General features: G+C 36.7%; 1 protein-coding gene across 3 annotated transcripts; it reads right to left on the bottom strand.

Annotated features, from left to right (window-relative positions):
- Positions 1-7,453: 7,453 nt before the first annotated feature.
- Positions 7,454-16,320, bottom strand: LOC148850609 (Tetratricopeptide repeat (TPR)-like superfamily protein). Of its 3 annotated transcripts, XM_088945937.1 has the most exons (6): positions 16,187-16,315; positions 15,940-16,018; positions 13,393-13,508; positions 13,003-13,282; positions 10,349-10,480; positions 7,454-9,007 (listed from the first exon to the last, which is right to left on the bottom strand). In XM_088945937.1, exons 3-6 carry the CDS (start codon positions 13,425-13,427, stop codon positions 7,772-7,774), a joined length of 1,683 nt encoding a protein of 560 aa, XP_088802063.1. In that variant the 5' UTR covers positions 13,428-13,508; positions 15,940-16,018; positions 16,187-16,315; the 3' UTR covers positions 7,454-7,771. The 3 variants fall into 3 exon arrangements, with proteins under 3 accessions (XP_088802063.1, XP_088802065.1, XP_088802064.1); XM_088945939.1 differs by lacking the exon at positions 10,349-10,480 and having other exon boundaries at positions 16,187-16,320; XM_088945938.1 differs by lacking the exon at positions 16,187-16,315 and having other exon boundaries at positions 15,836-15,975.
- Positions 16,321-20,385: the final 4,065 nt, after the last annotated feature.

Raw genomic sequence — 20,385 nt, 5'->3', positions numbered from 1 at the left:
CAGACTGGTGGCTTGGATACCCGAGTGGATCTTCTAGGTTGATCACTACCTGGAACTTGTGGGACATCTCCCACTGCTCCTGAGCTCTCCTCATCAAGAACAATTTCCTGACGATGGGTGTCCAGGATGTAATCGGTCTCCAAGAATTGGGCATTTCGACTGTAGAACACTTTCTGCTCACTTGGGTCATAGAATAGGTAACCTATAGAGCCTTTTGGGTAGCCTACAAATAGGCAACGACTGGTTTTGGATTCTAATTTGTCTGCACTCGTTCTTTTAATGTGTGCTGGACAACCCCAAATCTTCAAGTGTCTGACACTCGGTTTCTTTTCAATCCAAAGTTCATATGGAGTGTTCGGAACCGATTTGGTTGGAACCCGATTCAGCACGTAAATCGCAGTCTCTAATGCGTAACCCCAAAAGGATGTGGGTAATTCTGAGTGTATGAGAAGTGACCGGACCATATCCAATAAGGTCCTATTCCTCATCTCTGAAACACCATTAAGTTGTGGTGTAGCAGGAGGAGCTAATTGTGATACTATCCCATTGTCCTTTAAGTAGTCCCTGAATTCGTCAGAGAAATACTCGCCACCTCGATCAGATCAAAGGGCTTTAATTTCTCTCCCCAACTGTTTCTCGACCTCTTATCTAAACTCTTTGAACTTTTCAAAGGATTTAGACTTGTGTCTCATTAGGTACACATAACTATATCGTGAGAAATCATTTGTGAAGGTGATGAAATACACGTGTTGATTTCGTGTCCTAACACTCAGGGGACCACATACATCAGTATGTATTAGGTCAAATGTGTCTGTACATCTTTCAGGCTTACCGTTAAATGGCCGTTTCGTCATCTTGCCTTGTAAGCAAGGCTCACAGGTGGGAAGATCTTCTACAGTTAGAAAATCCAAAGGACCATCCTTTACCAACCTTGTGATTCGATCAACACCAATGTGGCCAAGTCGGTAATGCCACAGACAAGTGGGATTAATTGTATCACGGGCTCTATTCTTGGGGATTTCAGCCGACGTAGTTTCAGTTATGTTGGTTTCTAGAGAAGGATGTAGAACATAGAGACCGTTCTCCAGTTCCCCGTATGCGATGAATATGTTATTTCTTTTAATAGTAATCGTATTACTAAAGAAGACAAAATAACTATCTGCACACAGTTTTGAAACAGAAATCAAAATTCTTCTTAAATTTTGTACATAAAGACAATCTTTCAGTACAATTTTTCCTTCTCTAAAACTTAACTCCACGATTCCTATTGTCGCGGCTGCAACAGTTGCAATAGTCCCTAAGTAGAGAGTGACTTCTCCTTCACTCAGCCTTCTGCTTACCTTGAACCCCTGCAGTGAGTTACACGCATGAGTTGAAGCCCCATAGTCAATACACCAGGACGCAGAAGCTACCAATAAATTGGTTTCTATAACACAAGTTTCGAAATTACCTTTCTTGGATTCCAGATAGGCAGGACAATTCCTTTTCTAGTGGCCGGTCTTCTTGCAGAAGTGATAGGCATCCGATGCTTTGTCTTTCTTCTACTTCTTACCCTTAGTGGCTTTCTTCTAAGGCTTCTTCGCCTTCCTCTTTCTCTTGCCCGTCTTGCTAGCTTCAACTAGCATAGCTACAGGCTCATCCTTTCTAATAAGTTCTTCGGCTCTTTGCAACATATTGCTGAGCTCTTGCAAGCTGACATTCAGCTTGTTCATGTTATAGTTCATGATGAACGGATTAAAGAAATGAGGCAAAGAATTAAGGATAGCATCTATCTAGGTTGCAAGGTCCAGCCCGGGTCCAAGAGCCTCCAGTTCATTGATGTAACCCATCATCCGATGATAATGGTCGTGAACTTGTTGGCCATTGAACATTTGTGTGGTCATGAATTGTTTCAAGACCTTTTGTCGAGTAGAACGATTCTACTCTTCATACATCGTCCTTAGATTGTCCAATATGTCTTTGGCAAGTTCAATCTGATCGAACTACCTCTGTATTGGATTGTCCAAGGAGGCAATGATGTAACACCGGGCAAGGGAGTTTTTCTCCTCCCATTCCTGATAGTCTCTCCTTCGGGCCTCAGAAGCCCTGTCACCCGGACGCTCCGGGGCAGGATTCTTTGCCACTTTGTCCAGCTTTTCAGAAGCTAGGACCAGCATAAAGTTCCTGTACCAGTTGGCATAGTTTGTGCCCTTAAGCTTGTTGTCATCAAGAAGCTTTGCAAAAGATCCGTTTGCCATTTTCTGATAAAAGAGCAAACATCAGTCCACAACCTAATTTGATTCATGTTCATTTCATAGATATGGATTTTAATCTATGATCCATTTCCATTTATTCATCTCTGAGATTTACCTCCTTTCTCAGTGACGGAGACTACGGGTTGTCTCTAGAAATGTGGGAAATCACATAGGGTGCATGGAGCCAACTGTTTTAACTGCATAACCCCACTACCTTTCTGTGAAGGATCATATACACTCATCATATGAGTTTTCCCTTTGGCCTCTGTCAGACAAGGTTCAGAGCCATTTTCGAATAAACCTTTCTATCCAGTGAGTGCTTACCCATCATATTCGTGAACGCCAAGGTACCGTGAGAGAGTTCCCATTTTCTGGTGAAGCCCCTCCCACATCGGTCTATGATGCCCCTATCATCTTATGAAACACTCAGACAAGCCCAACAGCAAATGGATAGCCCATTTTCTGGTGCGTTTCCTCATTACTGAAGGACCCATCCTCATGCTAATGATGGAAGGCCTTTAGAGAGTTCATCATATGAATCTCCTTATTACTTGCACTCATATTAGTTGGAGGGAACAATTAATTACGCCCTAGTTTGATTTAGGTCAAACCAAAGTGGCTCCCATTGGCTTTCATAAAGTCAGATTTCGGTGGGCCTTAAATCGGCTAGGGTTCCGCACGTAACCTCATGATGAGGTGTGGGGCCCACCACTGAGGGAGGTCATCCAATGACCAAAAGGGACACCATGGCAATGATGTGCATTCAGCCATGGTGTACGTAAGAGCCACTGTCGAATGAGCATGGGCCAAGCACTTATGGTCCATGTACGCAACACATCACACATCCAAACATCTCATGCAGGGATAAATTGATCAAATCAATTAATTATCTATAAGGCCCATTGGAAGCCCGTTGAAAATCCATAATATTAACTATTAATATTATCTAGGTATATGGGCTAAATTAGGGTTACCCAGTTCGGCCCATATAGCTTTATCCTTTGAGGTGGACTTTTTGGCAGTTTTAACTATTTAAAATCGGGCCTTTACAGGTTGGGCTGAATTAACCATTTAATTAAATATCAATCCTCAGGCCCATTAGTGGAAAAAATAGGGCTGACTTTCAGCCTTGATTAAACCCTAGATTTGGTCCAAACAGTTTGAACCAATCTTGGTTCGAATGGGTCTAGGGTTTGATCTTTAATTAAATCCTTAATTCAAGAAAATAATCTGAAATTAAATACCTGATAAAAGAAAGACAAGAATCAGTTAATCAGGGCTGTTCGCACACTCCATCTTGCAAAACAGAGGTTAGATCACAGATTGTAGTTTCACAAACTGCAAATCGCAGATTCTAAGTTTCCCATTTGCGAAATCTCCTTCACTGCACCACCATCTTCGATCCAAAATAAAAAATAAATAGAAATCCTATTTCTATTAATAATTACATCAGATCGAATGCCTATACATTGAGTCTAAAATAAAAAAATTATTTACAGACCAAATGTAATAAATAAATTCAAGAAACTGCAATTCTTGCAGTTCTCCCTGCGCAAACCAAGAATTTGATCTCCTCTTGTACGAACAGCCCATAACTCAAGAAAATCATATAGAACTATTCTAAATAATAATCAGATTTATATAAAATTAATTTCAGATTATTTGCCCATCAATTTTGGGAACAAATTTCCCAAAACCCATATCTGCGCAAATTGGGTAGAACGCCTTCTCTCTATTTGCGCAGGTTCAGATCTGAAACAGAATGGTTCAAAATTTGAACCATGGCTCTAATACCACTGAAGGGATAGGAAATCCATCACATGGATGCCCAAAGATTGCGGAATAAGGGGGCGAATTTCAAAATTTTTTTTCTCCCTTCAACTGGGAATCGAATTCCCCATTTAGAAAATCACATTTTCAAGGATCATTCTTGAACCACAAACTGAACCAGATCTGAACCAAAAGGAGTAGGAAGATATAATACCTGATACAGAGAAATGATATCTCTCAATGGAGGTGTTCACGCCCAAGGAAGGATCCAAAATCTGCTCCCACTAAAGATGGCGCAGTGCAGGGTGGAGCAAAATCAGCAGTGTTCTTCCAAAAGAACTTGATCATTCTCAAGAATCACTTGGACGGCTTGTGAATACAACTCCCACCAATCTTTTCTCCAAAAGATTGGAATCAAGATCCAATCTTGATTTCTCCCAAGAACTGGAGATCAAACTGCTGTAGGTGGCGGTTGCAGGAAGGAAGCGGCAAGAGAGTATTTGCAGGGTGCAGATTCTCTCTTCTGTGATTTCAGCTCTAAAGACAAGACTATCTGTTGCTTGTTTGTGATGTTGTCTAAAGGTTGCCACCCCCTCTTCCTTTTATAGAGTTAAAGTGATCAGCTCCTAATCCCATTAGGAGTTGCTAACCCAAATCATATCTGGATTAGAAGTCCCTTTAAGATAAGGGATAACCCTTATCTTATTTGTAGATTAGATCAGCCATCTCCTAATCTAATTAGGAAGTTTCCAGATCTAAATCTCATTTAGATCTTGGTAAGTGGGTAGGGTGTGAGCCCAATCCTATCAGCTGATCCATCTCAGAATCCGCCTCTTAAGTGACTAATCAAATTAGCCCAGTTCGAAATGGGCTTAAGGCCCATTTAAGGTTATGTATTCATTTAGCCTTCCAAACTACTGCTCAGTTGGGCTTCCTTGTATGGCGTGGGACCCAAACGTTGATCTACACATCAGCCACATGGGTTCAGCCCAGTCTTTGTTACAAGGCCTGGCCGAATACACTGTTATGGACAGTGCACCCCCTGAAACCCATCAAATGGGCTCTATGGGCCCAACACTTACCCTAAGTGGTCTCTGGGCCAAGCCACCTTGTAACACTCAAGGACTGTGGGCAGATGCAAGATTAGCCCATTAGGTATTATCCTCAATGGTCTTACACTTAACCTCTCAGCCCATAATGATCATACACTGCCTGACAAGAGAGGACCTCTCCCTCGGCTGCAAGGAACAGTGTTGCACTTTCTCTTGTATGGATCACGGGAATTAAAACCTATTTGTAAACATTTCGAAACCATAATATATATACTTTTATATCTCATATAAAATATATTTTGCAAAACAAATGTCAACGATTGAAATCGGTTGTCGGTAGTCTTGGTTTCCATCAGTGAGAGTGCAACCCCGATCATTACCTTTGTCCGACAAAGGGGCTGATCTTGTCACTATGATCACCCACTCGGATGAATTCTCAGACTGTCCCAACATACTCAGGTTTTGAGCCCCGCTAAGGATCTCACTGATTGGTACATCAAAGACAGCCCAATTCGACACCTTGTGTAGTATCATAATCGAGTCTAGGGGTCGGGTGTAACTTTCCAATTTTGCCCATCAATCTCCAAGGTCCAGGGCAATACTAGAAATCTGGTCCAGTTCAAATATTCAATTAATCATACACTGTATGTGCCTAGGGTCTCACCCTGGTAAGTGAGACAAGCCACCCCAACCGATTTAGTGGCACCACAGTGTCAGACTTGTTTGGATAGGTCTCCCTAGACCGACCCATTGGCTGTGAACATTCTAAACTAACATGAGTCTCATTAAGTGTCGAGTTTAAGGGTATTACATAGAAATATACCAAGGGAACATGAATCAAATATGCACTTTTATTCATTTACAATAAACTCATAAAGTACATCATTTTGATTCAAGCTAAGGGCATACAAAACTGTCTAACAATGGGTTATGTACATGTACACCACACCACATTGGATGAGTTCCTATTTTTTATTTTGTTTCAATTAATGAATTTTGCTTTTTCTCAAGAAAAAGGAAGTATTTAGTAGACTTAAATATACGTTGTGAGCTGACCCATAAGACTTAAACATACTTAAAACGTGACATGAGCACATGTGCACTCATAAAAAATTGTATAGTCCTATTTTGCCCTCTTAGTTTTCAGCTATCATGGTGATTCCAAATTCACTGTTAAAATATACACACGAGTTCTTACGAAAAGGAATTGTCTTTCTGCTTTCTTCAGCTCAGACAATATTCAGAGTAATCCCCGGCCAAAGAACAAAATGCAAGGCAAATCAATCACCAAATCCACCACCAAAGCAATTGTTTGTCGAGTAAAGGTAATGGTGATGAGTTTTTCCTCAGTACAAAACCTGACCAGAATTTGCACCACTTTGTGGCAAGACAGAAGTCACATGGTGCATTTTGGTCCGAACTTAGATTTGTTCACCAAGTTTTTTGTTTTTTCTTTTAATTTTCGATATTCATCGTTGGATTGTCAGAAAAAAGAGGTGTTTGAGTTAGAGTTGATATTATTTCCACTTAGTTGCTAATTGTTGTTTCACATGTCTCACCCAATTTTCTTGGGATTATAATGCATAAAATTAATTAAGACGGTTCCAAAGGCAATGCATTTTGGCTCAGCATTTATGCTTAATTGCTTTGGGATGGGAAGCTTGAATATTAGGTGGATCAAAGACATTCCTACAGAACCAAGGAGAGGCTACTACTGATTTACTTTGATTTGCCTATCAGCAGCAATTGTATTTTGACACAGCCGTATATTATCATCTTTAAATATCATTTGTCAGATTGGTCTTTTGGGATGAGTTGCAAGTTTTCACTCTTTTGGATTATCAAGGAAAATAAAATAGTGAACACATGAGGTGTCTTTTGTTTAGTTCCTTTTGAAAATTTGAAGGGAAATGGAGGGCAAAAGAGACAAAAGGTATGTTCAAGTCCCCTTGAAAACCCAGGGTATGTTTAGTCTTACCCTAAAATAGAGGACAAAGGGTTTTTCTTCTTGGCATATTCGAATATTCATCAACTACCCTTTGCTTCCGTCCATAGCCATGACTCATGAGACCGTATGATGGGATTCCAAGCCCTTACTGAAATGCCACGGTGGAAGGACAATAACACACAGAATACAAGTCGAGCTCTCAGACCTCAGTGTAAAGCATTCAGAGCTGTGCAGTGCTTGTGCATGATAGGTTTGAAGAGTTAGCGCACAACACGGTCTGGATGGATTGCTGAGCCAATGGCCCTTTCTACAACATGGTTGGTAGAGCTCATGCACAATCTTTCTTTATTCACTGAGACTACTCATAATAGAAACGCAAGGGCCTTAAATAGTCCAATCCAAAAGCTGGCATTTGATGGTTAAAGGGCAGGTCAGTCACTCAAGCTGGTGACAATTGCTGATCAAGTATATGATTCAGCTGTTAAACCATTCATATTTATGGCACATGCATTGGGCAATACATGAACATAGTACCCTTCATCTAATGTTATTTTCAGTACGCCAACTGGATATCGTCATGGATGCAGATTTGGAATCCAACAGACAATCTCTGATGTCAACAACTTGAGGCTTATCAGAAACCCTGTCACTGTTGGTTCCCTAACCAAACATCTAATTCAGAATAAGAGAAATTTGAAACTTGCTTTCTAGGTCTATTAAATTGCAGTAACCATTTCCCCCTAGTCTCTTTAGATTTCAACAGCAACCTACTTGCTTACACACTCAACCAGTGAATAAACTTCCTCATCCATGTCGATTTTATCTTTCTCCATCATTTTTAGGATGTCTAGAGGTGGTCTCCCAGCATGAATGTGCATCCTGAGCAATGATTTGTACAATGGCAGACTCATGAGACCTAATTGACGGATGACCTTAACATATTTCTTTGCATTCTCAAAGTCCCCATGCCACTCAAAGTACTCAGAGATGGACATTATAATTTTAGGTGATGGCCGCCAGTCACAGTGTTTCAACATAGCAAAACCTTTCTTCATGGCTTCCACGGCTTTATCCATCTCCTGGCTTTTCAACCATCCCTCCATGAGAATCTCCCAAGTCTTGTAATTTGGATACCCACCTTTCTTCAAGGTATGGAGATGTAACGACTCAGCTTTGTCCATCCATCCATTCCTCATGTAAGCACCTAGGAGGACATTTGAGACTCTAATATCATACTTCACACACTGAGATTCCCAAACCCTAAAGACTTTCTCAGCTTCTTCAATACCACCAACTTTCACCAGACACAGTAATATGCACATATAGTTTGCACAAGTAATTTTCCCTGCCACTGATTTGCTGGCTTCCCAGAGCCGAAGTACTTCTTCTTTGTTGTTCAAAGCAGAATACTGTGTAATTAGGAAGAAATAACCAAGCCGCTTTTGGGTTGAGAGCTTCTGTTCAGCAGCTCTGAGTGCCACAATGGCATTGTCAACAAGGCCCGATCTTATATATATGTTGGCTAACGTACAGTGACTACTCCAACCCACTTCCACATTCTTGTCATTCATCATTTCCTTGTACACCATCTCTGCAGATGTAACGCCTGATAGCTGGGCACATGCATTCATCCAAAGGTTGTACGAGAGAACATTTAGTGGTAATTTATTTTCTTTCATCTGTTGGATCACGGATGGTACATTCTCAAACAGACGAGTAGCCATATAAAGCTTCATCATTTCATTGAATAAATGAGGGTTCACAGCCAATCCTAACTCTTGTATTTTCAACATAAGAGCCTCAGCTTTCTTGGTAGCTCTTTCTTTTACGTAACAATGAAGAAGGGAGAAACATGCAGCCTTCTTTGAGTTAGTGTTAAGTATATTCTCAAAATACTCCTCAGCCTCTGCTACACCATGGACTTTGATGGTCAACTCCAATCTGAGTGCATGATCAGTTCCTGACATCTGGAAAATGTCCTCAGCTCCCATCCATGTAAGTATCTGCATAATATAAAGGGATGCTATAATTAAAACCAGTGATAGGGATTTTGGCTCATGCTTTCAATAACAGCCTGCCAATCAAACCACTTCTTGTGAAAATCAATTTGAAGTAGGCAGGTTTCAATCTGCAAGAGAGCCTAGATGCTATCAAGAATGGAACACGCAGCAGAAAAAGATTTTCTGATCAGAGAACCATAAAACTCACTGCAAATATTTCTGTGCATAACCAGTACAAATAATAATAAAATCAGAACCAATAAGAAACTTGAAGACAAGTTTTGCTTTCTGATATTCCATAATTTTTTACCTGAATAAAGAAATCTTCAATAAGCAGAATGGTTTCATCCATTACATAACAAATAAACAGGATTGCATCAGAAACAGCTAAAATGGGAAAAATAAATTTCCCATTTACATAACAAATAAACAGGACTTTAGTAAGTTGTAGACTGCAAAGATGGGAAAAATAAATTTCAGTGATGGAAAAACTGAAGTACATTGCTCTCCTCTCCCTAAACTGCATAAAACTGCTTGGGAAGGCATTACATCACTCAAAATAAGAAACTAACATTGCTCCTACTGTGAGCTACCTATGGGATTGCAGTTCTTTTCAACCAGGTTACGAAGCAAAGTTGCTTCTTCAACCAACTCAGCCCCCACAAATGCATCCAAAAGCCTATTACATGCTGATAAATCAAAATTTGTAGGGGCAGATTGCTTCCACTGTTCAAGGACTTCTCCTGCTTCTTTCAACTGCCCAAGCATCAGGTATGAAGAAAGAATACATATATAATTTCTGCTTGTCATTTTCTGTGATGTCATTCTCAAAGATTTCCATATATTATCAATTCTCTCTTTATTTTTGAGACCGGTATAAAGAATTATGAGAAAGTCATAGGTTATCCATTCTCTCTGAGTAATCTTTTTCTCAACCTCAACTAGGGAATTAGACTCCAGATTTCCAAGGTTGCCTGCAGTAATATATATGTTGGTAAGTTTCATGTATGCTGCCCAGTCTTCATTAGAATTGGAATCATGCATCATTTTATCAAGAATCCTTCTAACTCCATCCATGTCCTGGGTGGCAGCACATGCACTTATCCAGAGATTGTAAGTAAAGAGATCTGGTGGAACCTTCTGCCGTTTCAGCTCTTCAATGACCAAAGAGACTTTCTCCAATTGCCCTACAGACATATACAACGTCATCATCTCATTATATGTGAGGGCACTCAAGGCAAGGTTTAATTCCTTAATTCTCTCAAAGAGCTTCTCCGCCCTTTCAGTTAGTTTTACCGCAGCATAGGAGTGGAGGAGAGAAGTGTAGGTTTCACCAGTCTTTACATTTGGAAGGAGCCCTTCAAAGTAGCGCTCAGCAGCATCAATACCGAAAACTTTGGTCATCAAGTCAATTCGAACTGCATAATCAGAGTCTGATAACTCGAATTCTTGATGAGTAACCATCCACTCTGATATCTGCAAGCTTGTATCAATTTTTTTAAACAGGTTTCAACAACAATTCCAATTAGAACAATGAAAAGTAAAGTGAAAATAAATGTATACAGCATGACACTTCATCTTGCATTTGAGAGTGAACTAATAATTCAAATAACACAAAGAAGTAACTAGAAACCGCTTGGAAGTACAACTACAAAATGTGGCTTTATTTCATGGATTAACTGAAATACATGCATCTCAGTAACAATATTATATGGTGTAAGGTGGTCTGAAACCTTGAAGGTTGGGAGAAAAGTGGATAGGAATCTGAGGTCCTCTCAGATTTGATGATCTGGGGGTCTGTGAGGGGTGAGAGAGTGGAAAAAAAAAATACTACATGCAAGAGAGAGAGGAAGCTGGAGCTCCCTCAGTAATGGAGAAATATACTGAGACTGGATTTGATAGGAAAATCCCTCCGTTACGGTTCTGAGACTGATATTCCCTCTTTTTTCTGGTACCTGGACCTGATAATTGGTGGTTATGTGACCAATTATCTGTTTTAGGGATGCAGGCGGGTATTTATAGCCACTCTTGGAAGTTTTTGGACCTGTCTTCTTGCAGAATTAACCTGATTATCTTTTCTTGGGAATCACAATAAAAGTGTTTGTTATACAGATACTTGTCTGACATTTGTTACAAAAATATCTATCTGACACAATTGATTAGTTATGTCTCATGTGCTTTATTTATTTTTGACAATATCATGCAATGATCGGTACACAGTTATGCGCCTTTCCCAGCCTCACACACATGTCTTGAACACATTCACTTATTTGCGGCTGTCATTTTGCAGGTTTCCAATAGCCAAATTTCTCATTTCACATGTCCTCTGATGGTTAATTGTGATTTGTGGCCTTGTGCAAGCCTATGCTCTTAAAGATTACATAGCTCAAAAACCAAACTGGGAAAATGATCACAACCAGCAGATCTATTGCATTCTTGGGTCAAAAAGAACAATTTAAGGGTCCGGTTGGTTCGCAGTCAGAATTGAAATCCTTCAGAATCGGAATTGGAATGGCCTATTCCCATAGTCTGTTTGGTTCAGACAGGAATGGGAATGGGATTTCATTCCCAAGGGAGTAGGGTTGTCAATTGGACTGGCTTTGATCCAATCCAATCCAGTCCAGTCTGAGTCCATTATAAATGGACCAGGTCCAATCCAGTCCAATGAATATTTTGGACTGGTCCAATTCAATGTCTGGACCATCCAATCTGTTCAAATTCATTTTGATTTAATGGTTTCAAAACCTGGTCCATTGACACCTATATTCTTATCTTATATCAATGGACCAGATATTGGCTTAATCCAACCCAATCCTATATAAATTTATTACAGACAGACCAGATCCAATCCAATCTAATAAATATTTTGGACTGAATTGGTCCAATCCAATATGTCTTGTTGGTCAATCCAATCCGTCCAAACTGATTTCGGACTGGACGGGGTCCAATCCAAAACCAGTCCATTGAAACCCTTACAAAGGAGGGGCAGGGAATGGCCATTCCCTCGAATGAAGGAATGCCATTCCAACAGGAATGAGAATGGGATTCCGATTCTACCCAACCAAACAACTGGAATTGGAATAGCCCATTTCGGTTCTGATCCAGACCCCTATTCCTGTGAACTAAACGGGGCCTAAGTTTTTACATGCCATGCAAATTCAAGTTTCAACATTCCACTTGTGACCTGAGAGGTGGTTCAAGAAGCTCCGGAGCCGTGAATACATTAATTTAAGGAGGTTTGCAGTAGTTTGGCAAAAGAAAGCACCAGCAATAAGAAAAAGGTTAGAGGAAAATATTTTAGAAGTTTTTAAGCTCTAGAAACATCATCAGAGTGAGATACTATTAAGCTGCATATAATTCTTATAAAATAATACTGATGTTTTAAACTTTCCAGGAATTTGCTCTAAGAATTAAAAGGATTACCCCCTGAGCAAATAAAGAAGCCTCGCATAGAAGTTCTAAGGACAACATGAAAGTGATTTTTCACCAAATATGGCCTCTTGTTAGAAAAGATAGCACTTATAAGTTTCCCTCTTTGCTTTTGCGTTTTCCTTTTTTCTATGATAAAAAAAAAAAAAAAAATCACTGGATTAGATAAAAGACCATGTATGAAAAGGTCCACATTAGTTTTCCTAATTCAATTGATAGTAGGCAGGTCCCATATACAAACGTGAAAAATGAAGTTATCAATGGAGACGCGAAACAGTTTCTAAGGAGGAAAACTCGCAACAAATGCTACTATACTAGGCTTGAGTCCACATCAAAAGTGGAACATTAGCAACTTTTAATTCGGCAGCGAGCGCTAGTAGAATGTTTAGCTACTGAGATAAAGAATTTAAGCACAAAAGCTACTTTAGGGAACTCAACTCTAAAGAAGGGGAGGATAATTGATGTCTTCGATTTAAACTACATTTGATACGCATGCTTCGAAATAATTAGAATGGCACATTAAGAATTTAGCAATTCCAGCAAGAGTAAAGAAGGAGAGAAATCCTAACCTCGAGAGCGTGCTTATACCGCTGAGATTTCCTGAGCTCTCTGGAAATCTGTCTAAGCTCGGAAAGGGTAATTGTGTTGCCTTCGCTGACCCATTTCTGAATCGCGGTCGTCGCGCTCCTTTTTGGAAGTCTGAGTCTGAAGATCCTGCCCTTCAGATCTTCTACTGGAGATGGAGATTCTTCGAGCGGTTCACTTCTCAATGGACCCGAGGAGAGCGACCTCGAGAGCCTTGTTTCCTCCAATAAGAGCATCTGAGACGGAGGACTATGTCCGCATTTCCTAGGGTTTCCAAAGTGCTCATAATTAGAGAAATTAAACGCATACACAAGAGAGAGAGAGAGAGAGAGAGAGAGAGAGAGAGAGAGAGAGAGATTCGAAGCAGCACTTACCGTCTGAGACCGGCGATGAACGAGCGCATCGCCATTGCCCAGTTTGATTGTATTTCTGTCTACTGAAATCTTCTTCCGTGTTTCTGTGTAAGCACGCCTTTCGGGCATCATAGATACTGCCAAATTCATTCTCGTTGTTATACCAAAAACTAGGGGTATTCAAATTCGGTTATCAAACCGAATCGAACAAGCCATTTCGGTTTGGTTAATTCGATTTTGATTCGGTTCGGTTTTAGGATATTAAAATTTTCGATTTATTATTTTTGGTTAGATTTGAGAAAAAATTCAATCGAACTAAACCGGAAATTGAATTAATCAAAACACAATACATTTATTCAAATTTTAATTATAAATATTCATATTAATATTAACATTACTATTTGTATTATATTATATATTTTTAATTATAAATGTTAATATATTTTAATAATAATTATTAATATAAATATAAAATACATTTATATTTTAATTAACCAAATTAACTGAATTAAAACCGAACAAAACTGAATTTAATTTAGTTTGGTTTCAAATCTATTTCCGAACTGAACTGATCGAATGAAGACCTACCAATACATCATTTAAAAAAAAAATGGGAATTTCTTTTTTTTTTTTTGATAACTAGCCAAATTTCTTAAACTACCCTAAGTTTTATTTTTTCGCTTCATTAAACTACCCTAAGTTTTGAAATGCATTAAAACTTCCCCATTTGTAAAATCATTGAAGGACCCTAATTTTTTATTTTTATAATTGACTAATTACTCCCCAGCCGTTAAGGCACTCATCATCTGTTTTATAATTTTGCCTGTGATACATGTGAATTATATAATTTTTTAAATCAATTTTATCCTTTCATGGTAAAATTAAGGGATAAATTTACTGTACTTCATCTCAGAATTCTGAATTCAATTATAGACTTATAACAGTTCAAAATTATAAACACCTCCACCTATAACGCCCATACCCACCTGTAAATTAACATCAATTTCAAGCTGATGGCACTGTGGCACCTACCCCAATTATATGGTGGAGCTAAGATTTTTGGGGTAGATTTAACAGTAAAAACCCCAAAATAAAAAACTGAGGAGATACAGCTGAACTTGAAAGTTTAGAAGAAGAGAAAGGAAAAGTGCTTTACCCTTTATAATTTTTTAAAATTTCAAAACATCTTTCTACACAAATTTTGTTATAAATCTCCTTAAAAGCTAAAATTGCAGTACACTCGATACAATTTACAAAGAATTATAGGGATATACGTGTCCTATAAATCTACCTCAAATAAAATATACAAATGTGTATTTGTGAACAATCGGATCGGATCTTAACGAATTGAATTGACCTTATCCGAATTTGATCCAATAATTACACGATCACATCCCATTTCGTTAACATATAGATGGATATCCAAATCCAGCAATAATTGGACCAGATACGAATTCAAATTGGATCAAAACCGATTCGTTTGCACCCCTATTGGTTGGCTGTTGGGTATTATGGGGTTGGGGGATGAGATACCCCAGCTCCCTGGTTATGGAGATAGGTCAAATCAAATCAGATGTAGTAAGATCCAAATTTTGATCTTTATCATACTTGGATAGATCATTTCTATCCAAATAATTTTCCACTCTCAAAGAACGAATATGGAATTCATATATAATAATGTTTTCTTCACCTTTATAGGTCATTTCTATGCAAATAATTTTAAAGAAAATATTGCTGTCTTTTCTATGTATATAATCATATATTATACATCCTAAATATTTTACATGATTTGGTCAGTAATCTAGTTAGAAAGAAATGAGAAAATTGAGGGAAAAATAGAAGAGAGAAAGTATAAAGCTGAAGAAAACAGATCTGAAAAAAAAAAAAAGATGAGCGTACAGTCCCTTTCCATTATATAAACTCCTTTTAAAAATAATTGAAAACAACCAGTATACCCCTGATTGTACTCCCTTAAACTGCAAATCATAAGAAAAAAATCAAAGACGAGAACTTAAATGAACCCAGGAATACACCTGTACACATAAACTCCCTGCTCTCACTCAAACATTATACAAGATAGAAATATGGAGCATTTCTCAACATAGAGAACATGTTGGACAACTGATATGAGAAAGAAGAAGAATAATCAACTTCGAAATAGAATTCAACCAGTATCCAAATTCAAGCAGAGCAACAAAGAAATCCAAATCCAAATTCCCAAGGGAAAGCAAACACAACAAACTAATTTGATCACACGTTACGATACAATAAATCTTAAATACATGAAGAAAACAAACTATCCCAAATTCATTTCTCTTCCCTCTTCTCTAGTTTTTTCGGTGCATCATCCATAGTACTTTAGAGAAGAAAGGTTGCAATGAATCTACTGATTATAAAACAAATATGTACGGATATACAGAGAGAATATGAATCAAAACTGAGTTGTTGAATATAAAAGACTCAGGGCCTTATATAATCCCAGAAATGGAGACACCCATGAATCGCACAAAAAAATTAGGAGCAGATCCATCGGTGTATGAATATTTTGCAAACATGAATTATTCTCACCGATTGCCAGGATCTGGTGTGATAAACCAATAATGGTAGCAGTGAACTAGATCGATCCCAAAAGTGAGTAGGAGCAGATCTGAAAAAAATAAAACCAGTCAGTTAGTGAAAAAAAAAAAGAAAGAATGGGGAAGAGGAGGAGAGGAAGAAGAAGATTCAATCAGTGGGCCGTTGATTTCGAAGAAGAAGAAGGAAGAGGAGGAGGAGGAAGAGGAAGAGGAGGATAATGGTTTAGCAGTGGTCTTACCTCGCCGGAGGTTGGCTCGGCCCTCTGTTCGGCGATGGAGTTCTCTGCTCTCTGTTCGGCTCTCCCAATGGAAGATAGCGATGGAATTCTCCATGTTCGGCTCTCCCAATCTCTTAATTGGATTGAAAATGAGAAGGGCATTTTTGTCCAAAAAATAAAAATGATATTCATATCCGCAATGGGAATCACATTCCTTGGGGAGGAATCGGGAATGACCATTCTCCGTACGAGGGATTCCCATTCTGCCTAGAATGAGAATGGGATTCTGATTCTACCAAATCAAACATTTGATCATTCCGATTCCGATTCCGAACCTCTATTACTACAAACCAAATAGACCCTTATATGGCATGAATGACATTAATAAATAAAACTGGCTAGCTACCAATTAAATTTGGTCATATAGCAATGCTTTAAAACCAGCTTTTCAGGTCATATAGCAATGGTTTTGGTGGATTGGATGGGCATAACACCTGGTAAACCAGTAAAACGGGACCCGGAGAGCAATCTGGTTTTTAATCTGATCTGACTATTAAAACAGTGCACTGGTAGCAAGTGCCCATTTTCGCAATGAAGACTTTGGCTACATTTATTTAAAGTTATGGTTGATTTGAAGGAAAAGGTAAGAAATTATAAAGGTTTCCTTACTTTTCCTTTTTTTTTCCCCTACTTTTTCCTTCAAACCAAACATGGCCCAAGTGATTGTGTTGGCGAGGAATCCCCACATAGTGTAATCTTGTTTTAATCACTACCTATCAAAAGAACAATAAAATAAAATAAAATAAAATCAAGCCAGAGACTTTACCAACAAAGCTATTTGGTACCTTCAAACCAACTTATTAGTATATACATATTAACATTTTTTTTGGGTACGAAGATACATACTTTTAATTGAGTGACACTTTTATCATAGATCCAAGCATATAGTTAAATATTAATTAACCTTTTCTGAAAAAATAATTATTGGCTAATCAGATTGGAGTGGATCGATCCAATTGTAAATAGATGAAGATATAACAAGGATCATCTATTTTAAGACCTCTAAATTTACTCTAAGTGGGGTGGCGGTCACATTAAATTTTATTAACCATTGTCGAAGGAAGTAAATCAATAAGATTGTGTTTAGTTTAAATCTATTCATTGAATTTTCTGGAATTTATTACAATTTTCTGTATTTTTTTGCAATTTTTGTTTCGCATGAAATATATATGTTTTTGACATTTTATGTGTTTTTATGAATTTTTTATTTTTTATTTAAAAAATGAACTTTTTATGTTTTCAGTTGTAATATACTAGTGAGGCCCCATGCAATGCACGGTAAATTTTGAAAACCAAATAATAAGACCGAAGGAAAGTAATTCACAATAAAATAATAAATGCATAATTACTGTTAATTTAGGGTTAATTAAACTAAAATTATTGTTAATAAATTATTATTAATTTGTAATTAAATTTAAATAAATATTGTTAGTTAATAGTAAAATAAGTAAATTATTGTTTATGCGGCACATACCATATTCCACATCCCCAACCCTGATTTTGAAACAAATCCTCATCCCCGACTCTGACCACTTGTGGGGGTAAAAGATACCCTTCATCCCTGATCCCTAACAAAGACGGGTTTCCTGTGGGGACCCGAACCATAAAAGTTTTTTTTTAATTAAAAGTATTTTTTGGAAAATAAATTTACTTAAAATAATGAATAATTAAAATATAACTAATATCTTAAATATATTTTGATATATATATCAACTACCCTCTCCTTTTTCCAAACTCCCTTCCTCCTTAACTCTCTCTCTCTCTCTCTCTCTCTCTCTCTCTCTCTCTCTCTTTCTCGTTTCCCTTCCCATTTTGTCAAATAAGCCCTGCCCCATAGTTAAGACACTCTACCCCATCCTTGCCTTGTCCCTAGTGTTAGGCAGGTTCAAGGCAAGGCAACCACTCCTCAATGTTGGGGGAGTTCAGGGGCAAGGCACCCCCACTCCTCATCAAGGATGGGGAATCATTGAATTTCCCCACCCCATCCACATTATTGGGTGGGTTCAAGTAGAGATGTAAATCGGGTTGTACTAGGCTAAGCCTTGGGCCAGGCCAGGTGAGAGGTCCATTTTTTAAAAATTGAAAAAGATGTTTAAATTTTTATTTCATATGATTTTTTATGTACATAATTGTTTATATATACAATTAGACATATTCATGGGCCAGGTAGCCTGACGACTTGGCTCGACCTGACCCATTACTTTTCAGGCTTGGACAAAATTTTAGGCTCATGGGCTTGAGCTCAGGCTTTCTCAAATAAGCCCTGCCCGATACTATTACATATATAAAAAAAGTACTTATGTTATATATATATGCTTCTTAAATTATTAATAAATATCAATTTACTAATAAGAAATATAAATTAGTTTATTAACTTATTAAATTATTATTAAATTAATATAATATTAGTTTATAAAAGTATATTGAAACATAATACATTTTGTGTATAAATTGGGCTTTGGGCTTTATATAAGGGTTGTGCTTAGGCTCAAGATCTAGGCCCAATGGTCAGGCCAGGCTCGGGCTCGGGCTTGCACATTTTCTATTGATAAAGAGGCTTGTGTTAATTATAAAATTATGATTTTTTATAAATTAAAATTTTTATTTAATTCTAGTCTAGTATAAAAAATATATAACATATATGTTATATATATATATATATATATATATGTATATATAATTTGTTATTTAAATATTATATAACAATATTAATCATATATGCATATAACTTCCAAGTTGAGCTTCTTAGGGGTTGTTTAGCTTGGGCCCTATCCGCTAAAGTCATCATTGGACTCTAAAAGTTCGATGCCCAATTAGACTTCAGATCTGATTATACCTAATAATGTGTGGGCATGGTGCATATCTCAGCTAGATGTAACTCAAAAGAAAATAGTTGCTTGAACCTACAAAATTATAGATCTAATCGGATTAGGTTAAGTTATAAACAATTTGTTACTTTTTATTATTAATTATTAACATATTGGTAGCTATTAAAATATTATAATTATTAAATTACTGTATTTATCTAAAATACAATAGCTTCTGGAAATTATCATATTTTCTGAAATATTGCTAATTTCTTTACAAAAACTAATTAAATGTTATTTTCTGGTAATTAAATGTAATTTTATACTATTTATAGCTTAAACTATAATTACTGTTAATTACATTTTAAAAATAATTATTGTTAATTATATTACTATTCATAATTAAAATACATTTTTTTCATTATTATTCAGTACTTTTTGCAATAAAATACAATTAATTTAAAATTTTAATTATTTTAGTATTTTAATTAAGCTTTAGGTTTTTCATAATTTTTGGATTTTTAATTATTTTTTTGTGTTTTTCCATTACCATTTAGTAATTTTTGCATATGAGTATTTTTCAATAATTTTCAGTATTTTCATCATCTTTTTTTGCATATTAGTCACTAAATAAATACCCTGGTTAATAAAAATATAAATATAACTAATTTCAATATTTTTCAATAATTTCTGGCTTGGGTATTTTTTTAATAATAAAATACTATTAAATATACTTTTTAATTATTTTTAGTAAATACCCTTATTAATATAAAATATTGTTAATTTTAAATATTTTTAATTATTTTTAGTATTTTAATTATGTTTAGGTTTTTCAATTTTTTTTGGGACTTTTAGTTAATTTTTGGTATTTTAAAACTATCAATTAATATTTCTTATTAGCATTTATTAAGGTCTCAATTCATAAGTTATCTAATAATATTATTAAAACTATCAATTAGTATTTTTATATTTAAATTTCTTATTTTTATTAGCATTTATTAAGTTGGATTTTTAAGTGGAATCGAAACACATTTTTAATATTTACTAAGTTTTGTTAGTATTTATTTTAAGTGAATGTTTAGTGGATTTTTAAATTAATAATTTTTTGATTGTTTAACCTCAACCTATTTATATTATTTGATTTATATCATGTTTTCAAAATCGGACCGGATCAAAAAATTGGGAACATGTCAGGTGATTGGTTCCGTTTTACCCCAAAATCGTTATTTTGCCAAAAACCATTGATTTGGTCAGTAAACCGTTGACCCGAACGGTCAAACCATTTGAACCATCCAACAGTTTTGGCCATTTTTTATATATTTTTATATTTTTTGTCAAAGCGGACCATCCGTT

The sequence above is a fragment of the Nelumbo lutea genome, chromosome 5 (genome assembly GCF_056320005.1).
Source record: "Nelumbo lutea isolate HS-2025 chromosome 5, American lotus-T2T, whole genome shotgun sequence".
NCBI classification, from domain to species: domain Eukaryota; kingdom Viridiplantae; phylum Streptophyta; class Magnoliopsida; order Proteales; family Nelumbonaceae; genus Nelumbo; species Nelumbo lutea.
This window is presented reverse-complemented; position numbering and strand designations above follow the sequence as displayed.